Below are 27139 nucleotides of genomic sequence, written 5' to 3'. Positions count from 1 at the left end.
TCATTCTGGCTCACCGTGGGATATTGAATATAGCTCCCTGTGCTACACAGTAGGACCTTTTTGCTTATCCATCCTATATATAACAGTTTCCCTCTGCTATTCCCAAACCCCAATCCTTCCCTCCTCCACTCCCTATCCCCGGGCAACCACAAGTTTGTTCTCTGAATTTGTGAACCTGTTTTTGTTTTGTAGATACGTTGGTTTGGGTTGTATTTTAGATTCCATATAGAAGTGAAATTATATGGTATTTGCCTTTCTCTTTCTGCTATGCTTCACTTAGTACGATGATCTCGAGATCCATCCATATTGCTGCAAATGGCAACATTTCATTCTTTTTTATGGCCAGGTAGTATTCCATTGCATATACGCCCCACATCTTCTTTATCCCTTCCTCTGTCGATGGCATTTAGGTTGTTTCCTTGTCCTAGCTGTTGTAAGTAGTGCTACTGTGACAGGGGGATGCAGATATCTTTTCGAATTCCTGTTTTGTCTAGGTATAGGCCCAGGAACGGGGTTACTGGATCATATGGCAACTGGATTTTTAGTTTTTTGAGTAACCTCCCACTGTTTTCCATAGTGCTGATGTTAATCTATAAATTCACTGCCACAGATTGGTGTATTTCTCTGAATCCCAGCTACACAGAAATGTCTTGGAAAAGGTTTTTTTCCAGTCACCTCGAGGGGATTTCAGAGTCATCAGCCTTATTAAATGAGGTGAGACTATTTCGCTGAGCAGAGATCACATTAAGAAGATGATGACAGAGTAGAGGAGGGTCGTGCTCCCCGGGTACAGGTCCCTGCCTTCAAGACCACGTGATTCAAAGGCGGTTTGTAATTTAAAAGAAATGAGTGGTTCTGCAAAGAGAGTTTTCAATTCCAACATGCACGGGTTCCCATAAATCATATCAGCCGCTAAAGATATTAAAACAAACGACAATAACAACAGAAATGGTTGAGCCAGAGTGCTTAGCTCTTAAGGAATGCGGAGGACTAGGCTGATGTTGTCAAAAGATGTTACATTCACATTCCTGAATAACAAGAAACAATGAGAATGCAATTGGTCGTGCCTCTTGGGTTGATTAAATCCTGATTTTCATAAAAATCAACTCCAACTCAGTGTCCGTTATTTCACTGCAGTACTAAGACATTGCAATTGCTATCCATCAAATACACAGTGATCCTTGGACTGTAGATCATAATAAGATTTTATTTTCCAACAGAAGAGACGGATTTTGTTACACGGGGGAATCTACGGGCCAGTTAGACACCCTAGGGAGGCAGACACGGCCCCTGGTGACCACAGGAACTGTTTGTGTGTGACTCAAGTTGAGATGATTACAAGAATCTCAAAGGTTTTCTTGATAGGATAAATATTAAACCTAATTTTAAAAAGCTAACCCAAGAAATTGGAGAAATAATTCTTCTCCCTATGCCAAGTTCCTAACAAATTCCTTATGTCCTTCAGTTTTGACACAGACCTATATCGCATGATTCACTCCTTGCAAAAGACACGGGAGAAAGAAGAGAAGCCTGTTAATACTGGAATGCAAGCTTTGGTCAAAGCATTGAGAGATTAATGTGCCAGCTGGATTTCATGTCATCCATGGCTGAGGTCACAAACTCGAAGCCCTGTGAGCTTGATTTACAGGACGACGACTTCTTTTTTTTTTTTTTTCCTCTTTGCTTTTTAGGGCTATCAGTAGCAGCACATGGAGGTTCCCAGACTAGGGGGTCTAATCAGAGCTGTAGCTGCTGGCCACAGCCACAGCAACACAGGATCTGAGCCGAATCTGTGCCCGACACCCCAGCTGGGTCCTTAACCCACTGAGCAAGGCCAGGGATTGAACCGTTGTCCTCACGGATGCCAGTCAGATTCATTAACCACTGAGCCATGACGGGAATTCCTACTGGACTTTTTAAAGGCCGTTTTACTCAAGCCAGTAGAAAGAGAAGCAGCCTGGGGAGTGACAACCGCTGATGTTAGAGCAATGTCATCTCGGCCCTCACCATTTAAGCCCTTGGGGAGACCCACTGAAAGGAGGATTTTTGGGTTTTAGTGTAAGTATGTCCCAAATGCTGTATGGGACATACTTATGCAAAAAAAAAAAAAAAAAAAAAAAGAAGAAGAAGAAGAAGAAGAAGTATAGTTGTCATGTATTGTTATGTGCTAAATGTTGCAACCCTAGTTTAGGACCCAGAACCAAAGGAAAGTATAAAAGTGGAGCTCCAGGAAATTCTAAGGGAGTCTGTCGTTCAGGATGTTGAGAACAGAGGGTCATACCAACTGAGAAAGACAGAGAGTGAGGGAGGGGAGTGGGTTAAAGACAGCCATGAATTATTTGCAGCTCTTTCCGTGAAGCCGAAGAGCCTGCGCCCCCACCCGCACCCAAGCTGGGGTTAGCTCTGTGACTTGCTTTAGCTGTCGGAATGCCACAGGGATGAGGCCAACTTCGGCAGCCTGGCCTCAGGGGGTCAGGAAGCTTCCATCCTCACCCCTGAGGACTCCGAGGACCGTCATGCAGTGGTAAAGCCTGAGATGCAAGACCAGGTGTCGAGAAAGGCTCAGGTGTCCCGGCTGCAAGCCCCAAACACACGAGAGTCTGTCTTCAACATAGACTCCGTCAAAAAGGCAGCTCCAAGTGAGATTCGAGATCAGGGACACAGGGAGGATCCCAGAGCCAGGGGGGCAATGCTTGTTGTTCATGACAGACAGAATCCCCGCGAGTATCTCATCACCCAAATTGAGGGCCAGGGTCTCGCCTAACTCCAAGGAGATAAATGGGTACTGAGCCGTCTGAGGTGTGTGGACAAGCACGCAACCTCACGGGGTAAAGGGCAAACCAGGAAAGAAGAACCGCGAGCGATCAAGATGAACGCCGGCAGGGGTACTTCAACCCAAGCTGAAGGCACACAGAGTAAGAGCACCTGAACTCTGGGCAGTGGAAATTGTGAGATCTTGTCTATTGAGAGAAAAAGAACCATGGCAGCTTTGTGACCTTTTTGAACTGTCTGTGGGGCTGGGTTCTATAATTTGGTTCTGCCTCTCACCAGCTTTTGGAGAAGTCACCTGGGAAGAGAAAACATCTATGATTTGTGTGTACAAGTCTGTGTTGCAGGAGGCAAGCAGAATTTATGCCACCATTGCTTTTTTCAGTCGTGTTCAAAGAGGAATGCTTTGATTGCAGGGGAGTAGGAGAATGAATACGCACACCCCAGACACAGCACCAATGATACATCTAGGCTTTCTGGGGCAGACAGGCTTGGGATTATCTAACTCAGCCTACCAGGGGGAAAGAAATCCTCTAATGACCGCCACCCTACTTCAGCACCCTTTTCTTTTCCTGAACCCATCTTTCTGCCGCAAGTCAGGCCAAGCAAGACCTCAGGCAAACTCTTTATGTCAGAAGATAGTGAAGACAAAGGAAGGTGAATCTAGGAATTTGGGGTAACAGATACAAACTATTGCCTTTGGGATGGATACGCCATGAGATCCTGCTGTATAGCATTGGGAACTATATATAGTCACTTATGATAATGTGAGAAAAAGAATATATATACGTATGTGTGACTGGGTCACCTTCCTGTACAGGAGAAAATTGACAGAACACTGTAAACCAACTATAACGGGAAAAATAAAAATCATTATAGTTCAAAAAAATTGACCAACAGTCTAAGATGCACCTTACAAGATTCTTGTAAAGATTAAACATAGGATGTGTTCAGTTACAAGCACCTGGCATATAATCTGTGCTTGAGAAATGGCAGCTCTGTTACCTACTTGTGGCTTTACAATAGGACTTAAGCCATCTACATAGGACTGCTTTAAAGTTAGTGATGTGTATGGTTATATTTTAGAACTGCTTAAAAACAGTGACGTATTGTATTTGTGTGTGTGTGTGTGTGCTGGTCTAAAACAGGCAGTTCCCCTGAAGCACTCCACAAATAGTTGATAAATGAATGGAATAACACGCGTTTGCTGGATTGAACAAAAAGAATAATAATAAGGAATGCGAATAAGACAGAGAACACACTTACAGTTACCAAAGGGGAAAGCGCGAGGGAGGGATAAACTGGGAAATGCGTATGAACCGACACACACTACTGTAGATAAAAGAGATAAACAACAAAGACTTGCTATATGGCACAGGGAGCTATATTCAATATCTTGTAAATACCTATAAAGGAAAAGAACCTGAAAAGGAATATAGCTGAATCACTTGGCTGTACACCTGAAACTAACACAATATTATAAATCAAATATACTTCAATTTCAAAAAAGGGAATGTGTGGCGTTCCCACTGTGGCTCAGCTGTAAAGAACCTGACTAGTATCATGAGGATGTGGGTTCGATCTCCGGCCTTGCTCAGTGGGTTAAGGATCCAGCATTGCCTTGAGCTGTGGTATAGGTCACAGACATGGCTTGATCCCGTGTTGCTGTGGTGTAGACTGGCAGCTACAGCTCCCTCCCATTCAACCCTTAGCCCGGGAACTTCCATATGCCACGGTGTGACCCTAAAAGCGGGGGGGGGGGGGGGGGGAATGTGAATGTGTACCTCTATGCTTACTATTTATAGCCGAAGTCTGGATACAAGAGGGCAGGCCACACAGGCTCAGTGCTGGGGTTCACAGAAACTTCCAAGGTCTCTGAGTACCTGTACCCAGCACAGGTTAGAGACTCCTCTAAAACAGCCAAGCCAGGGGGACTTTTTATCCCCTTCATTCCTGTTTGGTTTTTTTTTCAGTCCTAGAAACACTATCAACATGGGAAGCGCCAAGTATGGTCAAGATGTGCTATTCCTCTGGTGTGTTTGTGCTTCTAAAGGGCTACAACGGAGGTGGACGCTAAGGTACATGACCTAACACCCAATCGCAAGCCCAGTCAGGAAGCCACCTGGGAAGTGACCGTGGCCTGCACAGAGAACATGAGCGGATCAGCTGTTTTCAAAGAGAATAGAGTGTGACTTGAGTTGAAAAGATGAATGAGGTTCAAACTAAAAAAAAAAAAAAAAGAAAAAAAAGGAAAGTAGAAAGATGGGGAAAAAACAGGCTCCTTATTCCTCAGAATGATCAGCTACGACTGTGTATGGATTAGGTGCTGGTCCTAACTAGTTAACTTTCCAAAAACATAAAAGCTCTTCCTCAAACAGTAAAGCATATGAGAGCAAGGCCACATTGGGTTTTGTCTTTGATTTTTTTTTTTTTTTTTGTCTTTTTAGGGCCACGCCTGTGGCATATGGAGGTTCCCAGGCTAGGGGGTCCAATCGGAACTGTAGCCACTGGCCCACGCCACAGCCACAGCAACACCAGATCCAAGCTGCGTCTGCAACCTACACAAAGCTCTCAGCAAACCAGATTCTTAACCCACTGAGCGAGACCAGGGATCGAACCTGCAACCTCATGGTTCCTAGTTGGATTCATTTCTGCTGCGCCACGATGGGAACTCCTGATTTTTTTAATTCATCAGCCCCCAGAATATCCTGCAAAGACCTTGATAGGAAAATTATTTCTATTAATTGCTTGATTAAAGTGACCCACATATGTCAGGGGTCTGCAAACCCAGCAGCCTGAATAAGTGAGGAGAGTCAGCAAGAGCTGGAGAGTATTTCCGCCCTTCTGAGGCAGCCGGGAGGAAAGCAGGGTAGACACTGAGTCTATTTCATGGATAAGTGATCCCTGGGTGGCTGTGCCTACTCACCGTGGTCAAGGATATATTTCACAATCTCCCCGTTGCCGGTTTTAGCTGCGAAGTGAAGGAGTGAACAGTGGTCTGGTCCCTGAATTAGCAGGCTGCCTCCGTTTTTATAGCTTTCTATTAGCTGCAAAAGAGACATAGGAAAAGCAGCTCAGGCAGAGTCCGGAGCAAGGACAACAGCAATCTGGCGATACGAGTAAGGCAGCAAACCACAAACGTCCCCAGCCTCAGAGGACACAGAGAAAAGGCAGAGAGAAGCAACGTTCCTGGGTTGTGTCATTATGCACACAGTTGGCCCGCGTCTCAGTTCCTAACTCCAGGGAGGGTCTGCGGTGTGGACGGCCGAAGGAAGTGAAAAGATGCTAAATGACTTGTTTCTTTCTTGTGTCGTTTTTCTTTTCTGGGCACAGGCCTCTGTCCCAAGGGAATCGAGAGTGGAGAAGACAATAAAAGCTTCCCCGTGTTAGCTCAGCGTTCTCTTGAGTGAAAGAACAATTAAGTCTCCAGGCAGGAAGAGCTTCATAGCTCAGCTCCTTTCCCGTCCTTCAGGTTTTCTTGAGTCTCAAATGACCTTAGCTACCGAGTATAGAAGCTGCTTCCCATCTTTCAGAATGAAACCATGGCTCATGTGCACACAGCAGACACACACACACACACACACATGCCTGGCTCCCTCCTCCATCCAGCTCTGTAGCCCAATCCACATGCTTTCTGACAATTACCTATCACAGACCCAACAAGGCGGGAGAGGATCCATGGCATGTTCAGAGCATGTAGCAGCAGACTCCTAAAAGCCCTCAACTACGAAAACAGACTGGGAAGAAGCAGATTTTGAAGCCCAAGAATTAGGCGGCTCCATGAGGACACAGTCTAAGTCTGAAACACTGAATGTTATGGAAGGTGTAAATGGATCCTCTGTTCGCCAAAGTGCAGGGTATCAGAACAAGAGGAGCCTTTCTGGACTTGCTAACAGGTGGTTCTACGACAAATGAGAACCATATAATCCAGCAGGTAATAAACAAGGAGGGAGTTCCAGTCGTGGGTCAGTGGTTAACGAATTCAACTAGTATCCATGAGGTCACAGGTTGGATGCCTGGCCTCACTCAGTGGGCTGAGGATCTGGCGTTGCCGTGGCTGTGGTGTAGGTCACAGACAGGGTTCAGATATGGTGTGGCTGTGGCTGTGGTGTAGGCCAGCGGCTGCAGCTCCAATTTGGCCTCTAGCCTGGGAACCTCCATGTGCCATGGGTGTGGCCCTAAAAAAAAAAAAAAAAAAAAAAACGGCAAAAGGAATGTCTTCCACCAAGAAGTTAGCACAGCATTATACAAAATCAAACAAATCACATAGCCAAAGAGGGTAAGCCTGTAGTCTCTGCATTCATCAAATACAACCACAGAACTGCCCTGTGCCAGATGCCAGGGAAACAAAGATAAGTATGACTTGGCCACTGGCCTCCAAGACCTCACGTCCACGGAGGAGACCAATGTATGGAGACTCGCACAGAGATGGAGGGAGCCCAGGGTGCTGGGAAAGCCTAAAGGAGGGGATGGGAAAAAGTCATGGAAAACTGCCCAGGAAACTGATCCAACGGGAGTCGTCGGATCCAAGTAAGGCGTATATGAGGGTTTCCTGTCTCAACTGTAAAGCAAAGGAACAGGAAGAAGTAGGTACCCGTCTTCCACAAAAACCTCAGAGGCTCCTGTTGTGTTCAACTGTATGGCTCACAGAGACACTCCCATTCTGGGGGAAGATCCACAGAGGATTCGGCGTCACAGAGCAGCGCAGACCCAGTCCATCAGCTGCCGTGATTCAGCCCTGCTGTGTGGTTACAGACCCCGGCAATGCGACGTTAGCGCGTGGGCGCTTTAGGCAGCCCAGGTACGCCAGCTACTCAGGACAGCCTTATTCACTCTGGGGTGATCCTGGGTCTTGTGTGTTCAGCTCACTGGTCCCTTGGGGGCGGGGGGAGGGGGCTTGCCCCACCCGACCTCCCCGCTTTCTCCTCCCTCCCTCCCTCTCCTCTCCGCTCTCTTTCACACACATGCGCACACAGTTTTATGGTTCACATTCACTGTATTTTCTACATGGGATAGAGAAATGAAAGAAGAAAGGGAAGAAAAAAAAAGTGAGAAAGCAAAGTCCTAAGTTCCTATGTTTCACTTTTCAGCACATGAGCTGTTCTAAAGTCCTTTCTTAGCCTTTTTGAAATTATCACAGGGAATGTAAGGAGACAACCATGATTTCCCGTCTCTCGAATAATTAAGTACAAAAAACAAGTGTGGTTGTGGTCCCAGGGACCTGGAAAAATCCGCTGCCTAGACAAAAAGTCTACGTAAAATAAAATGAAAAGGTTTCAAATGTACCACATTTTGCGAAGTATTCTGGTTCCGTGGCCCTGCGAGGGCCGGGATCAGGTCTTCACTCAGGCCTCTCTTTCCACAGCATCTAATGTAAGGCCTTGCAGGGAGTACAGGATAGGGCTGGCTTAATGCACTGCTGTCACAGGTAAACGGCTTAGAGAGTCCTCTTCTCTTGTGGGGAACAATTCCTAATAACACCTGCTGAGCAGAGTGGCCCAGGCACCGTTTCAGGATTGGGTGTCTAAGGACAGCAGTTTATCAAGATGTTGGCAACCTTCCCACCATTTGTTTTCTGATAGTAACCTGTTAAAAACGTATCACAGGAGTTCCCGCTGTGCTGCAGCCAGAAAGAATCCGACTAGGAACCTTGAGGTTGTGGGTTCGATCTCCGGCCTCGCTCAATGGGTTAAGGATCCAGCATTGCCATGAGCTGTGGTATAGGTTGCAGATGTGGCTTGGACCTGGCGTTGCTGTGGCTGTGGTGTAGGCCAGCAGCTGCAGCTCTGATTCGACCCCTAGCCCGAGAACCTCCATGTGCCACGGGCGCAGCCCTAAAAAGTCAAAAAAAAAAAAAAAAAAAAAAAAAAAAAAGTAGCACAGAGGTTTCTCAGTTGGTTCAAAATATGTGCTGCAAAAGAAGTTGTAGACGAGGGCCGGCTCTCTGCTTTCTCAGTATTGCGATGTGCTGTCCTCCCTGAGTAAGGCAGGGCCTCTGCCCACAGGTGGGTGAACACCCAGTGTGGGTTCTACCAGGATATATGGGCACTCCTAAGTCCTGATGCCTGAAAATAACGTGGGACCAAATAGAGCTTTGAGGGTATTCACAGACTCTTATACAAATATTTGCACCCCCTATTATGTTTAGCTTATTGAAGAAACACAAATTTAACACCACACTGATAAAATAGATATCATTCTAGGGTCCTTCTATGTAACAGGATCCGTCTTAAGAGCTTTACATGAATCTTACATTCATGCCTCAGAATAAAGCAAGAGAGGGGCAAAATGCTTCTATTTGACAGAGGAAGAAAAAAACTTATAAAAAATTATTGTATCATAATCATAGATCATTTTATCAATGAATGCATTATTAAACATTAACAGTATTGGTAAATAAAAAAATTTAAAAAAAGAAACTGAGGCGCAGAAAGAATGGTAATTATGCAAAGGAGGCCCTACAGTGAATGGCAGAGCCTAGACTGGAACCCAGGGCAGTCTGATGTCAAAATCTGCATTGGCTCTCGAGGCAGCAGTGACCACTTCCTTCCCTCTGAACTAGACTCACCAGAAAACATGAGCACAAACATTCAAAGTGGATCAGGCAGGATCTTCTTTGGATTAACAGTGATCCCCCAAACTTAAAAAATGTTGGAAGATCGAGACTCGGGTCTGGAGAATGTATTCCTAGGTGTTGTCCAGGTAATTCTCACAGATGCATTCTCTCTGAAAAGAAGCCTATAAACTTCAAATGGCAGCTTCCAGAGAGCAGGGGTCCCGGACACTATGCACACTGGCTCATGGGGACATGCATCCGTTGTAACTAATCGAGGCCAATGGCACAACGCCTTGGCATAGAGCCTCTGCTGTTAGACGTGCAGATGCTGTGAAGACCCCTCTCACCCTCTCTGCTCAGTTCTCAAGACAGAGTCCTTCCTCCTTCGTTTCAGCGAGCACAGGCAGGGGTGGGACGGATGAGAAATGATACGTGGGGTTGTGACAATTTGGTGGGAAATGACGTTGGTTTCAAGGTCTTAAAAAGAATCACGCAAAGTTCTGGTAGGAAGATATCTTACCTTCATAAGATCACCAGCTATTACTGCCTGCAAAATTGCTGTGGAAAAAAAAGAGATGTCCCATTAGTAGAAGACTCTCTCATTAAAATCTTACAAAGGGCTGGTAAGCCTCCATGTGGGCAGGGCCCGTGGAGGAGAGGCACGCCTAAGGCTGAATCTTGGAACAGACTCCGGTCTTCCCTCCAGCCCTTCCCTTCCGGGTGCTCATTTCATACATCATTCTAGAGCCTCCCTGCGCCCTCTCTAGCCCAGGTACAGTCAAGAGCGTGTGAAATTTAGAGAGATACACATCGGTTCCAAATCTTAGCCCTGACGCTTACAGACTGTGGGACAATGGACAAGGTATTGAACCCCTCTGAGCCGTGCCCACAAGTGTAAAACAGCACGTCTGCATCCTCTAGGATGGTCAAAAGGATTAATTAAATCATACGAATGTCTTAAATCATATAAACGCACGCATTGATGCAGAGGGGGTGCCTGTTCATGACTGTTTCTGCTCCCTTCTTTCCAGTTCCTTCCGTCTTGTCCTCTTGGGGTTCAAAAGGCACCCGTAATTTTGTGTGTTTTGTAATGATAAACATAGGTCTACTGCTGTGGAACTAGGATTAGAGACAGCAAGGAAGAAACACATTGTAATTATGTCCTGAAGGAAATAACCATGTGTTGGGCACATAATTCACTGGCGATTCTTATAGAAAGAACTCGACGAGTCCTAGGTAACCTAAACTGTTTGTAAGACTATGTAACTCAGGGAAAAACAATGTAAGTGCATGTATATTCCTGTGGGGTGTAAGGGAGGAATGAGAAAATGTAACTGGTAACAGGGAAGAGTGCAGGAGTGTCTAAGGACAATTATGGTTCGTGAAGGGAACATTTGCATTAAGTCAAAAATGGCCCCTTTAGAAAAAGAAACACCTTGATTCTAAAACTCAAAAAAATAGATTATTTTAGATGTTAGGTCACCGAAAAAATGAAAATTATTTTCAAAAGTGTCATTTTCTTCTTGTTGTTCGAGAGACCCTCAGAGTTAGCCAAAAATGTAGTACCATGTCGTTCTCGACGTCACCGAACCAACGCCCTTGAAGTTGTTGTCATGAGCAATTACAAGCCCCGGGTGACCAGAGGCAAAGGGCCACCAGCATCTTAGACTTGGTCACCGGCCCGGGGCTGAGTGCCTTCTGTGTGACGCAAGCAGAAGCCTCAAAAACCTGTGGAGATGCTGAGGGTTGCTTGCGCACGGGAGCAAGAAGAACTCAGGAAGAATGGAGACAAAAGAACAGGAAAGAGAGAAGACAGTTGCTTCTCCATAACAAGCTGTAGGCAATAAACTCTCTTCATCTCCCTGTGGCTCCCAGCACAGTGTTCTTCCTACATTATCAATGCCTAAAAATCAACGGAAGCAGAGAGAAAAGGAGTGAGAAGGCACCAGAGATCGAAATAACAGAAGGGGGAGTTCCCATCATGGATCAGCAGTTAATGAACCCGAAGAGCATCCATGAGGATTCGGGTTCGATCCCCGGCCTCACTCAGTGGGTTAAGGATCTGGTGTTGCCATGAGCTGTGGTGTAGGTCTGTAGGTCGCAGACACAGCTCAGATCCAGTGTCACCGTGGCTCTGGCGTAGGCCGGCAGCAACAGCTCTGATTAGACCCCTAGCCTGGGAACCTCCATATGCCTTGGATGTGGCCCTAAAAAGACAAAAATAAAAAGAAAGGGAACGAATAAGATGTTATGTGTCTAAAGAATCTAAGAAACATGTGTCTCACTCTTGCTATTAAAGATGGGACACGGGGCTTCAGAGTAAAGCGATTCTCTTGGGGCACAGAGCCAACGGTGGCCCAGTTACCACCATATGCAGGTCCCTGGAACCAGGTCCCGCCTCTCTCCAGCACCCTCTGGAATGTCGCCTCGTAGCGCTAGGCTAGGCTCTATGCAACCTATAGAAAACGGAAGAAAATGGTCTTTATCAAAGGTTATCAAGCTTACAGACTTATGGAAAAGGCAGTGGATGGGAGTCTGAGTCCCATCTCTGTAATTTGCTAGACACATAAACTGAAGTCATTCAAGTGTTTTGAGCCTACTTTCTTATTTGTAAAATAAGGTTGCTGGCTGCCCCGGTCACCTTTCTGCAGTAACGATGAAACCCAGAAAGTGCTTTGCAAATAGGATGTACTTCTGAGAGAAGGGAGAGTTCAGAGTGCTTCTGAAACGGTACATAAGTACAGGAAAAAGACATACAAACGCTTGAGAAGGAGCCTGGCAACAAGGGTAAATGGTGTGTGAAGTCAGGCAGACATGTGTCTGTTCGTAGGGACCCATCAGAGCTGAGGCACAGATAGAGGAGCCGGCGGGATGGCCGTGCTGAACCCCAAGCTGTCAAGCCTACATCGGGGGACATGGAGGGAGAGCAGGGGAGAGGATGAGCAATTGCAGGTCAGGAAGGACGAATCACTTGGGGCTTTCATAGTCCAGGATGTGGTCTCACCTCCGGTGGAATATCCACCTGGGAAGAAAGAAGGTTAGAGAAACTGCCTGAGGGCGCAGCTAAGGAAGAGCCTGGAACTTTGCACAAAGAAGTTCATACCAGTGGGGAGCCTACATTTTCAAGACCATCCTGAAACATGTCCCAGAAATTTAAAAGAAATAGAAAAGGAAAGAATAGAGGAGCGGGAAAAGAAAAAATGAATCTATTGAAAGCCCTAGTGAATAAAATTTGGTGCATGTAAATCAAGACGATGAAACAATTCCCCAGGACAAAGACTACTGAAAGGGCACTAAAATACAGGAATGAATGAACGCAGGAAGGACGGAGAGCTGGGCAAGCACTCACGGGCTTGCTGCAGAGTTCAAAGGATTGTTGGAGGAGGTGAAGTCTAAGCTGACTCTACCATGATAAGTGGATTTAATTAGCATAAAAAAGAGCTGGAAAATCCTTACAAGAGGAAGGGAGCATATGAACAAGGACCTGCTGTCTGAGGGGCCCTGGGGGAAGTTCTGCATTGTCACACCTGAGGCTGGGTTGTCTTAAGTCATTACTGGGAGTTCCCCAGGGACCACTCCAGTGAGAGCTTCTCTCCATCAAGAGAAGGCACCTGGAGTTCCCATCATGGCTCAGCGGTAATGAACCCGAGTAGTATCCATGAGGACGTGGGTTCGATCCCTGGCCTCGCTCAGTGGGTTAAGGATCCAGCATTGCCGTGAGCTGTGGTATAGGTCACAGACATGGCTTGGATCTGGTGTGGCTGTGGCCAGCAGCTGTAGCTCTGATTCGGCTCCTAGACCCCTAGCCTGGGAACTTCCATATCCCATGGGTGAGGCCCTAAAAAGACCAAGAAAAAAAAAAAAGTACTTCAATTTTTACTCCATGAGTAATGGGAAGCTATGGAGAAGTTCAAAGTCAATCAAAGGATTATATCAGCGTCCTGAAGCAAGCCAGCTGGATTCTGCCCCTCCCCTCCTGCAAACGGAGTTAGGACCTGCTCTCACTCACTTGCTCCAGACTGCTCCCATCCTAGAAGCTTCCCTTGCTACCTAAGAATCGTTCACAGGCATTTTTATTTATGCCTTTTGCTTTCCTACAGAACCCAATTTAAAGTCCCCATGAACAAGTAGAAGGACATGTAAAAGAATCATAACCACCAATAATTTCCAAAGGTACTGGAGCTGGAAAACATGAATATTTATTTTGAAGGCAAGCAATACACTCGAGGGGAGCTATTATGCAAACATGATGAGGCCCACGGCCCTCTCCTCTCTGCAATTCACGTCCTTCCGCCTGAACACTGTTGTTGTAAGATTCCCTCTGCATAAACAGAACCCGGATCCATTAGTACTCAACTCCAGATAACAACCTTTTGAAAGATGAAGCTTAAAAACAAATAACAAGTTGTTAGGATTACTGTATTATTCTCTATCATTCCTTCAGCTCTGCGCTTGCCTTCTTGCCTTTTCCTAAACCCCTTCATGCCGAGGAAACAAATGCTGCCAAATTCAAATGAACGAGGGAAGTCAACGAAATCAGCGGGAGCAGGTGCAAAGTGAGCATCCTGGACAATGAAATCACTTCAACTGCTACAGGCAGACAGCAAGGTGAGAGGGTAGGGAGCTAAAAAGTCCGTCCGTTTTAGAGGTCAGAAGTTGAATCAGATGTTCACAAGAAATGACACTGTGCCTTCCAGTCAAGACTCACCACCTTCCTTCTCACAGCCTCTCTTTCTAAAGCCTGGATGTCCTCACATATCTGTGCATGAAAGGAAAAATGACTCCTATCGCCTGGAGTCAGGATCAGGAGCAAACAGTCCACGGGGCCACTGGCTGGTGCCCCTGCTCCTGCCATGCCTGGCTCTGTTGTAGGCTGTGGGGATAAAAGTGTGCCAGGTAAATGCCGTCCTCTCAGGGAGCTGATGTTCTGGCAAGAATCCATATCAGGAAGGGATGTACTGTGATGAGTCTAGAATCCAACTACCTGAGTTTAAGTCTTATGAGCACCCTTACCCAGCTGTCACCGTGGGCATGTTAGTTCCACCAGGTATCAGCGCTCTCATTAGGAACGTAAAGCTAAAAGCATTGTTTTGAGACCTGCCTGGCACGTCAGCTCAAAAAAACAGCGGATCCGACCACTGCGGTCTTCTGTGTAGAACACCAAGGAATGCTGATGTCTTTAACAGCACTACACAGAAATGAATCACTTCTTATCTACGAAACGAGAAGGTCAGACGAAGGCCAATTACAGCTCTAGAATCTGGCATATGACTACTTCCAAAGGAAGAGTTTAAGGCTGTGAATTTTGCTTTGCAGCATAGTTTTTTACAAATAAAAAGGACACAGATCTTGGCAAAGGCCACCTAGATGTTTATAAATCTCAATAAATCAACTAAAATAACACATCGTACACAAAGGGTCACAACTCTGAGCACATGTGTCTATTTAAAATAGTCATCTTTAAGTTCAGTTATATTTCAGCTTTTAAATTAACATTCTGTTGCGGAGTTGTCACTTGCTAGTAAGAGCCATCATCTAAAGCTTTTTTTAAAAAAATGGTGGAAGAAAAAAAAAAGTAAAAACAAAAACTGTTGAACAAAAAATGGCTTGTGGAGGCCCAGAGGGGAAAATCAGTTGATTGATTGAGAGCCATAAATACACATCTGGCTTTGCCAAGTTTTGCACAGCGTTTACTCTTAAATACTTACATCTGTAAAGCAAGAATCGCAACATAAAACTAAGGCTGCAGAAGCCATCTTCTACGTCTCAGAGCTCTCTCTGGCCTTAGTCTAACCCTCTTATTTCACAGAAGCGGAGAACGGGGCTGCAGAAGTCCACTGACTTCTCCAAGGTCACAGAGATATTCAACAACCCAGCTGAGACACAGAGGGACCCTTGTTTCCTTTATTGCATCTCTTTTGTATTCGCTTTCATTGTTTCTGGCTCTGAAGTCAGAGTCCCCTCCTCTACGCTGTTTCTCCCTCACCTTGGAGCAAGCAAGGCAAAAATAAAAACAATTCAAATCAAAGTTTCACAAAGGCATCCCATACAACATGAAGTCGATTTGTGGCTTTAGGCTCCAACTTTGTATGCCAAAGGAGACACTGAATAACAAGCCTCCCCAGGGCAAATGTTGCATTCATAATTCCCTGATCAGACCATGACTGGTGTCTTTATCCTTTTCATTTATTGCTTAGCTACCAGATAGTCTGTACGGTCAGCTGCCCAAGGGCTGGCTTCTTGGAGATATGTATATCTGCCTAGCTTTTCCTGTAGGTTCTTTATCAGCAGCATTCTGTCCAGTTTTTCCGTTGTGTGAGCAGCCCACCATGGTGTGTGAGCAACAAACTGTGAAGGCTTAGCTCCCCGAAATGGAACGTAATTGTCAAACACGGCAAAAGTCATCCGACATCCATCGGATGGAGTGGATAAGGATCCTGAATTATGCTCATGAGTCAGGAAGGAGGAAGCAGCTCATGAAAGTGACTAATACGATTTTCCTTAGACCCACTGAACGAACACAGGAAGAGGGGAGAGAACGGAGGAATGGGGATCAAAAGACCTCTGCATTTTAATCAAGGCCTAGAGGAAGCACTGACGATAAGATACGCGTTACTCGTTCACAGCTAAGATGCTAAGCGTTCCTCATAATACAGTAGAACAAATTCAAGTTGATTCTTACAGTGACACACAAGTCCGTGTCAGTTCCCCAGTTGTTGCAGAGCAAACCATCCCCAAACACTGTGGCTTGAAATGCAATTACTTATTTTGTCCAAAAGTGCAATTTGGACTGGGTTCAACAGCAACAGTTGTCTCTGCTCCACCTCCTGGAGTCAGTTGGGGCAGCTTCCGGCTTCCAGGACACTTCAAAGAACCACTTTCTTCTTTTTTTCTTTTTTCTTTTTAGGGCTGCATCTGTGGCATATGGAAACTCCCAGGCTAGGGCTTGAATCAGAGCTGTAGCTGCCGGCCTACCTCACAGCCACAGCAACACCAGATCCGAGCCACATCTGTGAACTACACCACAGCTCATGGCAACGCCAGATACTTAACTCACTGAGCAGGGCCAGGGATCAAACCCGCATCCTCATGGATACTAGTCAGGTTCATTGCCACTGAGCCACAAGGGGAACTTCCAAAGAGCCACGTTCAAGATGATCACACAGGTGACTGGCAACTGGGAGCTGGAGTCAGCTGCAAGCTTTGATTCCTCTTGCATGGGCTTCCATGGGCTGTGTGGGCTTCCTCCTGAAAGGGCAACTAAGTTTTGAGAGCAACCACTCCACGGGAGCCCTGTGGAAGTCACCTTGACTTGCAAATCACTTGGCTCTGATACAGTCTTAAGTTTGCCCATATCCAAGGAAAGGAGACACCCCTTAGATCTTGATGAAAAGTAGGTCAAGGTCATGTTGCAACTAGAAGGTGGGGGGTGGGAGATAACGATGTGGCTATTTTTGGAAAATAAATCTGTCACGTTCTACAAGTGCATCACGATGTGCCTGGAGTCAGTAAACTGGTTCCGAGTTTGCCTTAGCGTTGACCATGACCTGTGTCACCTATGGGAGTGTATTCTGCATACATTGTCATCTGCTTTACATCATGGGTGTCTCAGCTGATAAATTAAAAAGACGGAGAAGTGCTTATGTGAAGGACCAGCTTTTTGGAGCAGGAAGAGGAAAAGCAAGTAGAAGGTTTTGCCGACAACTCATTCGGGTGGGACCGAATTAGCAATTCTCTGCAAGGTGAGCTCTCTTTAATCATCAGATGTGCGAAGAGACTGCTCCCTGCTCCTCCTTCTCCAGTCAGGCAGACACAGAACACTCTGCCGAAATACGGAGCAGAGGGGGTACCGAGCACACATCTCCCATATTTTGTCATCATCTCCTCATCCTTGGGGTGAACGTGTCAGTGGCATCTAAAGGCCAGAAAATGCTACTGTGGTCTAGTCCTCAAATACCACCTGTGCCAAATCCCTCTTTAGAGCGAGCCATGGGGGATGGATGACAAAATAGGTTTCCTTTCTCTCTATGACAGAGTTAATCCTCAAAGTCAATTAGTCCCTGCGAGTTGAATGCAGGCATGTATATGGGGTTCCTTCCATCTGCTGTAGCAATCTTTCTGAAGCTACTATTACCATGGAAGAGGTTTTCTGTTTGGAGAAAAAACCAAATGGTCCCCACCTCCTGGCAGAAAACCTGTACCTTGCTGCCAGAGGACCAAGACGTGCTCCTTTCAAAAACAGTTAGTTCCATTTCTCTTACACACCATTGGAATTAACTATAAACAGAGCAGGAACCAGATGTCTTTCCCATAAACGTCCCATTTGTTTATCTCTTGTTGTGAAATTGTTCTCTGGTTGTTTTACATGTTTAAGTTCCATCTCTGCAATTAAGCCACAAGCACAGAGACTGTGTTTTAAATTTTTTCCTCTTCGTTTTATCCATACTCCACCTTTTAGTGAAAACTCTGTAGTACAGGAAGTACATGAAGTGTTTACTAAATACTTGGTTGATACTTAGGGCCTGGTGATTCAGCTGGCTATCATTGCAATATTCTTCAAACTCTGCGTCAAGGAAGACACTCTAAGGAATAGAAGAAAGCCCACTTTGTTGGCCCCTGTTATATCTAGCAGTCAATTTTGGAGTTGAAAATATTTTCATATCTCTTCTGGGTATAAAATGGTGTTTATTTATCAGATGCAGTGAAATCCCATTGAAAGTATCTCAAGAAACCAGACAATTTTTACATTATGGGTCAAATCAGAGCCTTACACTAAACAATCATGCATGTCACTTCCTAGAACATGAGTTAAAACAAATTCAATAGGTTATTTAATGTGCTTTGGGCACTGGGTTAAAGAGGACAGGTTGATAGGTCCATGGGCCAGCGGGGTTCATATTTTTCCATGGTCAGAATATGTTACCTTCCACCATATGTGCTAAAAAGTCACCGGAGGACAAGAGAGGTTCTTGAAAAAAATCTTCTTGACAGTTTTCACCACTCAAAATTAATGTTTTCTCTAGTGATGACAGATTAAGATAACCGTTGTTGGATGAAGTGGATCAACATACTTTTTCAGGCAGTACCATCTTCTAAAGTAATATCCAATAGCTCCTACAAAGCTAGGAGAATATAAATGCAATGTTATAGAATCCTATCGACTACTTTTGTTCAATAAATGCTAAGCTTCCATCAAAGAGGACTTTTTTCTTTTTGTAACGGGTTTTCATCTGATTGCACCTTCCGAAACTTATGAACCCCAAATGATCCTAGTACACAACAGTAATTCTCTCTCTTCTTAACGTCTGAATAAAATCATACATATTAAAATGCTTAGTGCACTGTAAATTGTGTAGCCATGGAAGAGATGAAAAGAAAAAGTTTGAGTCTTCTGCAAAAATCCTTCATCCCTTGAATGCTGAGAGAATTTAATTTAGACAGAGGAACTTTGTTTATTTTTTGCTTTCCCGGCCTTTGGATGATAAAGCGTAATCCTGAGAGGGTAAGGGGACTGGAAGAACTAATAAATAAAGCCCTCGTTAGCCTCCCAGACAAGAGGAAGGGGCCAAGGAGAAGAGGTGCTGCCGCTGGCCATGGGTCCTAGTGACTTCTACCGAGGATCGTCAAGACAGCATCGGGGATTTGGTTTTATCCCTTCCCTCCACGTCAGGCTGGCATGCTTCCTGTGATGGGTCTCCTTGAATGCGTTTGATGGATTTCAGCAGTGTCCTTCAGGGCCTCTAAAAGGAACTTAGGTTGAAAACGTGTACTCATATTTCATTCGGTGATAGCTGCAAGCAGATCTGACGGGGCCTGAAAGTGATGGATGATTATTGGTTTTAACCAAATATCAAGACTGCATGGGAAATGGTGTTTAAGGCCAGGATCCAAGTACAAACGAATGTGCTCGAAAGTTCAAGGAGATGATAGGTTTATGGGTCATTCGGTCACCGGGATGTCCGGTAAGTTCCTTATCACTGCCTAGCAGCGCGCTGACCACTGCGTTAGATGGAGACTTTTATAACTGAGAAGGAGAAGAATGGGTTTGGCCAAAACACTCCTCCCTGGAACAGAAGTAAAGCCAAGGAGGAGTTAACAGAGCAAAGGTCACTTTCCAGGACATCCACCAGCAGAATGCACATATAGCAAAATGATGCCACTTTTTAAAAAAGATAAAATTTCTAGAGTCTGTCCTTACTTATAAGGGTAAAGACAGACCCGGTAGCTTGTATTTGCACTTGTGTTTATAATAAAAACATTAATTTTGACTCTTCATATCAGAACAGAGCAGATATTCACTGGAAGCATAAAAACACTGAGCATTTTATTTCAGAGAGAGGAAAAAGTTTCAACCTCCACTTCAACATTATGCAGAGGTGACTAAGCAATATCACACCTTAGACTTACAAAGTAAACGGCTAGTTCTGAAGCCTGCTCAAAGGTTAAGATCCAAAGCAGAAGAGGGCTCAGTGAGTTGAACTTCAGTGATATTTATTAAAGAGCAGATTTTTGCTGTCTGGTTGCTAAGAGAAATAAAGTGAAAATGAAACCTCCATTCTTCTTAGGGATCCCTATACTCTAAAGACAGAAAAGGCAGTCTCCAGAAACTGAGACGTGTGTTCTTACACAGACACACACAGCCCCCGATTGCTAAGGAAGTACCATGACATAGGAAGTGACTGCTCAGGGAGTTCGTTAGAGGTTGTTCAAAAAAGACGATTCGCATCGGCAAAAGAAATGGGAGGAGAGTTTTCTACAGAGAAGACCGGTGGGCAAGAGGCATGGAGGTCAAAGTGCCAAGCCATTTCACTGGACAAAGAGGGTGCTTCCAAGATCCAGAAAGCAATGGAGGCCAAGACACTTATTAAAAAAAAAAAAAAAAAAAAAAAAAAAAAAAAAAACAATGAAAATCATTCAGCAACTCCATTTTCAGAATATAACCTTGGTCGTGATTATCAATCATTCTTTCCCTCCCAGATAAAAAGAGCTTGAACAGAGACAAAAGGGAAAACTGCCGGGAAATCAGAAAGTTGAAGAAGACCGTCTTGGGTGGGTCAGGCTTTCTGAGAAGAGAAAAGGGCTGCACGGTTAATTGGGGAAGATGAGAACCAGAGAGGCACAAGGTCAGAGGAACAGAACAAACAGTCCCGGAACAGTAAGCTTGACAGGATTTTTTGTTCTCTTGTAAAACAGCACTCTCAGAGTTTCCGTTGTGGCGCAGCGGAAGCGATCCTGACTAGTATTCATGAGGATGTGGGTTCGATCCCTGGCTCTCCGTGGGTCAGGGCTCTGGCGTTGCTGTGAACTGTGGTGTAGGTGGCAGACGAGCCTCGGATCCCGCGTTGCTGTGGCTGTGGTGTTGGCCGGCAGCTGTAGCTCCGATTTGTCCCCTAGCCTGGGAACTTCTGTATGCCACCAGTGCAGCCATAAAAAGCAAAACAAACAAACAAAAACAAACCACATTTTCTTTCTTTTTCTTTTTTCTTTCTTTTTTTTTTTGCAGTGGCTAAAATAATGGCTTTCACTTCCTAGAGTGAAAGAGGGGCTGGAACAGACCGAGTAAAATTGAGTGGATTCTGGCTGATGACAAATCCCTTTTTCAATAAGCAATGGGGCTTTGCTTTGGCAGGAGAGAAGCTGGAAGCTGCATAATTAAATAATAATGTATTTCGTTGCCATGATAAAGCTAGCAGTGGGAAGGCTGCCTGCAGCATTTACAGGCTTGCAAAGTTCAGTTTCTGTCTTTTCAGAAGGTGGGTGCATGGTGAGGTGTGGAAATAGCAGTGCTGCCTGTCATCACAGCAGAAGTAACAGACTGACACTCAGCTGCAGGAATCCATAGAAAACAGGGCACAGGTGTCACCAAAGTACCTTCCAAAATGGAAGACCGACATTTTTGGTTCTGCCTCCGGTGTTTCACTGTCCACTATTCTCTCCTAGCTCCGAGGCTCAAGTCTGTACAACTAGATGTTAACCCACTCAGCCTGTTCAATGAAGAGACCAAGGCTTAAGGGCAGTGCTCTGCCCAAGGTTACCCCACCTGTGAAGAGCAGAGCCAGGATGGTGCCTAGTCCTCCCCAATCCAAGACCAAGGCGCTCGGCTTTGCCTAAAGCGACCATCCATGCTCAAGTGACCATTGCCCAGAATGACACAAGTCTTTCTCTTCCAACTGGGCTGCACTCTAAAGGAGATGTTTCTCTCCAGGGAATTGAGAATACAGCCTTAAAGTCAGAGCTCCATGCAGACAGGATCTAGTGGGTCTATTTATAGAAAAATACATTCCCATGTTGGTAGTTTGGCATTAGTAGTTTCTCTTGCTCTCTCTCGCATTTTTATTCTCCTGATCTCTCTCTCTCTCTCTCTCTCTTAATGTTTGCAAGCCAACTACATGCCAGGCATAGAGGTGACTGCTTTCCCTCGTTCTCTAACGTAACCTTTAGATACGCAGTATTATTATTATCACCCCCATTTGGAGAGTGAAGAAACAGAGGCTTCGTGAGGTTGACACGGGCTCAAGGCCCCCTAACTCAAGTGTAAGAAAGCCCAGGCTGTCACACAGCGCATGAAAGACTGACTAGAGAGCCGGCTCTCCCAAGCGGGGGCCCCACTTATTTGGCTGCACAGACTGTCAAACAGTACTCTGGTGATGAAATGAGGTCCTCTCTTGCCAACACGTCCCTGCTCAGCCACTAGGGATATGGTTTCAGTTGCATCCCCATGCCCCATACTTTTCTGGCTCTGACGACAGAAGGAGCAGTTCAGGGGAAAGGAAGAGAAGCAGTAATGACCTTGTCATAGGTATTATGTGGAGTTACACTGGCTGGAAGAAGGGCTATTGCATGAAGCTAAGAAAGCCATCCCCTAAAATTCAGAGCATCCAAAATGGACCCAGAAAAAGAAACAAATGTAGAAAGCTGACAAAATGAGCAAGCATTCAGTTGACTTATTTTGAAAAAGAGGAGCTAGACTAACGACTCTTTTCCCAACTCTATCCAGGACGGCACAGGCCGAAGTAGCTATAATATGCATCCTGGGCAAACAGAAATGCACACAGAAAAACTTCTTCTGAGATCCTGAAACATACAGGTTGAAGTAACACATCCAGGATTCATTTTTGAGAACCAACTGAAAGAGAGTGACAGTGCATTCTACTCTTTTGCACCTGCGGCTCACAATGAGCCCGGCTTAGTCTAAGACCGTGACTCAGGGAAACAGGCACCTGTACCCACCCAGTTCTTTGCAAGAGAAAGCCATCAAAATGAAAAATCAGCTTTAGGTGGAGTAACGGGGGTGGGGGGATTTTCATTGGGTATTAGTAGAAGACAGACAAATGGATTCACAGCAACAATGATGTTTGTATCAGGACTGTGCTACCTTAACTGTCAGTGTAACTCGGTTATATCGGTAGCAATCTAATCCAGATCGCATTCTATAACATCGAAAGCGTGAATAAACACAGTAAAATTTTAAAACGAAGTACAATTCAACGCTTCCTTTCCCCTCATGGATGACTACCTGGGAACCAAGCCAGTTATTTCCCACTCCCTTTTTCAACACTTACCTAGAGGATAAGGGATGTGTCTGTAGGAATGAGATCTAAGAAAGCTTCATTTGTTGCTGGACAATCCATGACAAAACCGATGGGCTGACCTCTTCTTACCCATTCACTTACAGGCAACCCAGGAGGGTTCGCCTCCCTCCCTTCCTAATGCTCTCCTTTTTTCTCTTACTTTCTCATTTTGCAATGTTTTAAATGCATTCATTTAAATGTTCTCTGAGGCCAAAGGCAATCTGAAACAAAGCCGTAGGTAAATCTTAGTAAAGAATACCTCCCCCCCTCCCAACACACACAGGCATCTATAATAAGGTTTCAAAAGATAATTAGATAATTATCACCAACAAAGCATTCCAAAGAAACCAAAAGGATCAAAGGATTTTATAGTTACAGTCAATAGTCAGAATTAATAAGGGGGAATGAGAGGGAATAGTAGGGTCAGGAGAAAAAAGTAATATAATCTGATTTTGCAAAGTGCAGGCTAGAGGTTGTTTTGCTTTGTTTGCTTGTTCTGCTTTGTTTTTAATCAGCAGTGATGGTCTGTTTTCCTAGGAAATGTGAAAGACCAGCCAAGGAAAAGCACGCTGTCATTTTTGTTCTTTTCTTTTCACACAGCCTTTGGGGAGCATGCAGTGAGACCCCCATAATAGGCCCTCTTTCAGCACATGAGTAACCGAATTTCTTTGGAAAAGGACCAGCACTAACCTATCTTCTACACCACAGAACAATGTTAATGAGGCTACAATGGATCTCAAAGACGTGCATTGAAAGTTTGTTTGCTAACACCACATACTGCAGCAAATGCAACAGTGAGGCGTTGATAGAATCAGTTCTGTGCCAGGACACAGCACAGAATGGGGCAACATCTCTATTCATTGAGTGCAGAGTTCAATAAGAAGGGCGACACCACCCATGGGGAAAAAATTTGGAATACACTCAACAAAAACAGTCTATGAATAGGGAAGGAGAAATCATGGGCATTTGAGTTGTCAGAAAAATCCATTATTGTTTGTCCGTAAAATGGATGGAGGTGGTTCCAGAACATGGGAATTAATGAGCCCAGAGGAGGGACCTGAATAAAGGACAAGAAAGGTGGTCTGCCAGAGACGGTGGGAGGGGACATAAACCTCACGGCTTTGTGGATCCGAGGGAGCGGTGGTCTCGAGAAGGGCCCGTAAGCAGGGAGCAGAAACGATTCACTCAACAACATAAGCAGAACCAGGGTGAGGAAGACCCTCAACGAAGAGCACGAAAACGCTTGAATCCAATTAAAAAGCCGATGGGGGATTCTATGGTCATCAACTGCATCTGACGCGAAACCAAAAAACGAGCAGCTTTGCCTGAGCCAGCCCACGGTCACGGCAAAGTGGCATATGCTGTGATGGCCAGTACTGGAAACTTTTCCTAGCGAGGCAATTAGAGATGGGCAAATGTTTCCATCTGTCTCATCATTTGTTTACTTAGCACATTTTACTCATAAATAGCTGATGGGAAATCAAAGGGAAAAACACCCGACTTCCTTCATCCAATCTACTCTTCCGGTCATAAAGTCATCGTCTTTCCATGTAACAGTTCCGTAAGGAAACAGCTACTTTTTAAAGAATTCTACCTTTTTAAAGAATCAGTGCTACTGCCGGGAAATGAGATCCTCTTCCCTGATTATGGAAGTGTGGCGGTAACAGAAGTGGACCGAGAACATATCTTTAAATTGTTCTTCTGTGTGAGGGTACTGCTCACAGGTACGAGAGAAAAAATAAAAACCTTATTTTTTAATGATCAATCCCCCCTCAATAATTATGAGGTCTCCTTTTACTAAAAAGAATCAAGATTTCCTATCATATTAGCTCAAAACATAGCTGTGCTACTGAGAGACTGTGTAGACGGGTAGCTAAGAATGGGATCTGGATCTAGAGTATCTGAGTTCGAATCCAAGTCTAATCTCACCAGTTATACATGTGACCTTGGACAAGTCACGTAATAGGTTTCCTCATCTGTGAAGTAGAAATAACAGTAGTGCTATGGCTGTTGTGAAGATTAATTATATATAAAATATTTAGAGCAGCTGGTTCAGCATACAGTAGTTTGGTATGACCCTAACATTATTTAACCCCACTAGCCCTCAACAGAACATCCCTTAAGCCACTGCCTGGAACTTACTAAGCTTTAATAAATACTGACCTTTCTTTACGTACACCGAAGAGTATTTTACGCCAAATAATTTCAAAGGAGTAGCTGAAATTATTTTTGCTAAAATGCAAGGATCCAAACCACTAATCCCTCCAACCTTTGTGTCTCAAAAATCAGTTATTTAGTTTTTTTCCATTTCAGCAGGTATAAAAATTTAAAAAACTATAACTCTCAAGATTCATAACTTTTAATGTGAATAAAAATGAATATAGTTTCTCTTCTTGATGATAAGGGGAATGAGATACACTGAACTTTCTTAACAATTTAAGCTAAAATACTGAATTTAAAACATCAGGAAATGTGGGAAGTGGTGGTAACAGGTGCAGCAGACTTGTTGAATATTCCTGAGTGTCCATATACAAACTAAGTAGAAGAACCAAAAACACAGAGGCAACGATTAAGACCAAGTGAGATGTTCTTACAAACCTCAAAATTATGGGTGGCTGGAGAGCAGCCACTAACAGCCACATGAACTGTCCTTTATTAACCTCTGTGTAAGGATGGACCTGAGAAGAGGAAGCCTCAAAAGAGCCAACAGGTGTTCACTGAACAGTAGAGTGGGCCAATGTGAGAACAGATACAGAAACCATCAGAAGCTCTTCCCACACCCACGGCACATTAAATGCAAGGGTCCCCAGTATGGACTAAAGTACCCAGAGCACTGCAGCCCCTGGGAACTTTTAGAACTGATCATCCAGGGTTCCCCCTCAAGACAGGACACAAACTGCAGGTCAACTTCTAAGTGGAACACACACAGAGCAGAACAGTGTGAACAGGAGTAAAGGAAAGAGGACTGGATAAAAGCGAGGATAGGGATCAAAGCTGGGGAGTCTGAGAAAGCAAGGAACCATGTTTTTAACAGTACATAAAACCAACTGAAGAAAGAGCTCTCGGAAGTCAGAAGAGCTAACAAATATTTTTCTAAAATTCAAAAAACTAATTTCATATAAAATAGCAAAAAAGGGGAGTTCCTGTTGTGGCTCAGCAGGTTAAGTACCCAACTAGTATCCATGAGTATGAGGGCTTGATTCCTGGCCTCACTCAGTGGGTTAAGGATCCAGTGTTGCCATAAGCTGTGGTGTAGGTTACAGACACGGCTCGGATCTGGTGTTGCTGTAGCTACAGTGTAGGTCAGCAGCAGCAGCTCCATTTGATCCCTAGCCCTGGAACGTCCATATACTGTGCCTAAAAAGAAAAAAAAAAAAGGAGGTAGAATATCGCATGAAGAAAACAAGAAAGAAGAGAATAACATTCCTACAGACAATGAATGTGTACTACAAAGACCTGCTTTAAAAAAAATTACGTACCATTTCAAAGAATTGTATAGGAAACTCCCAAACTCATTCTATAAGGCCACATGATATATCACTCTGATACCAAAACCAAAGATAGCACAAAAAAAAAAAAAAATTACAGGTCAGTATTACGATGAGCATAGATGTAAAGATCTTTAACAAAATACTAGCAAACTGAATCTAACAATTTATTAAAAGGAGCATACACCATGGGCGAGTTGTGCTAGGGGTACAAGGATTTTTCAATATCTACAAATCAGTCAGGGTGATACACTGCATTAACAAATTGAAGAACAGAACCCATACAATCATCTTGACAGATGCAGAAAAGGCTTTTGATAAAGTTCAACATTCATTTGTGATAACAACGCTCCAGAAAATGGGCTTAGAGGAAACCTACCTCAAAGTAATACAGGCCATATATGACAAATCCACAGCTAACATCATTACCAACACATGAAAAAGAATAAAATACATAGGAATAAACCTACCTAAAGAGGCAAAAGACACATACTCTGAAAACTATAAGATGCTGATCAAGGAAACTGTAAATGACACAAACAGTTGGAAAGATACGCCATTTTCGTGGACTGAAAGAATCAGTATTATCAAAATGACAGTGCTACTCAAGGCAATTTACAGATTCAACACAATTCCTATCAAATTACCAATGCTATTTTTCACAGAACTAGAACAAAAAAAAATTTAATTTGTAAGGAAACACAAAAAAGTTTGAATAACAAAAGCAATACTGAAAAATAAAAATGGAACTGGAA

At 44.4% G+C, this 27139-nt stretch overlaps 1 protein-coding gene and 1 long non-coding RNA gene across 12 annotated transcripts in view; one reads left to right on the top strand and one right to left on the bottom strand.

The window, feature by feature from the left end:
• LOC110257584 overlaps window positions 1-5024 on the top strand; it is a 43936-nt gene extending 38912 nt beyond the window's left edge. The window contains exon 2 of the long non-coding RNA XR_002340405.1: window positions 4743-5024. This is a non-coding gene — a long non-coding RNA (uncharacterized LOC110257584). The remainder of the gene's footprint in view (window positions 1-4742) is intronic.
• DGKI (diacylglycerol kinase iota) overlaps window positions 1-27139 on the bottom strand; it is a 482044-nt gene that overhangs the window by 23178 nt on the left and 431727 nt on the right. For all 11 annotated transcript variants that reach the window (XM_021079007.1, XM_021079008.1, XM_021079004.1 and 8 more), the window contains 2 exons: window positions 9846-9883; window positions 5696-5816 (listed from right to left, as the gene is read on the bottom strand). In XM_021079007.1, the coding sequence (XP_020934666.1) occupies window positions 5696-5816; window positions 9846-9883 (159 nt within the window). The remainder of the gene's footprint in view (window positions 1-5695; window positions 5817-9845; window positions 9884-27139) is intronic.

Source organism: Sus scrofa, chromosome 18, assembly GCF_000003025.6.
Source record: "Sus scrofa isolate TJ Tabasco breed Duroc chromosome 18, Sscrofa11.1, whole genome shotgun sequence".
Lineage (NCBI taxonomy): Eukaryota > Metazoa > Chordata > Mammalia > Artiodactyla > Suidae > Sus > Sus scrofa.
This window is presented reverse-complemented; position numbering and strand designations above follow the sequence as displayed.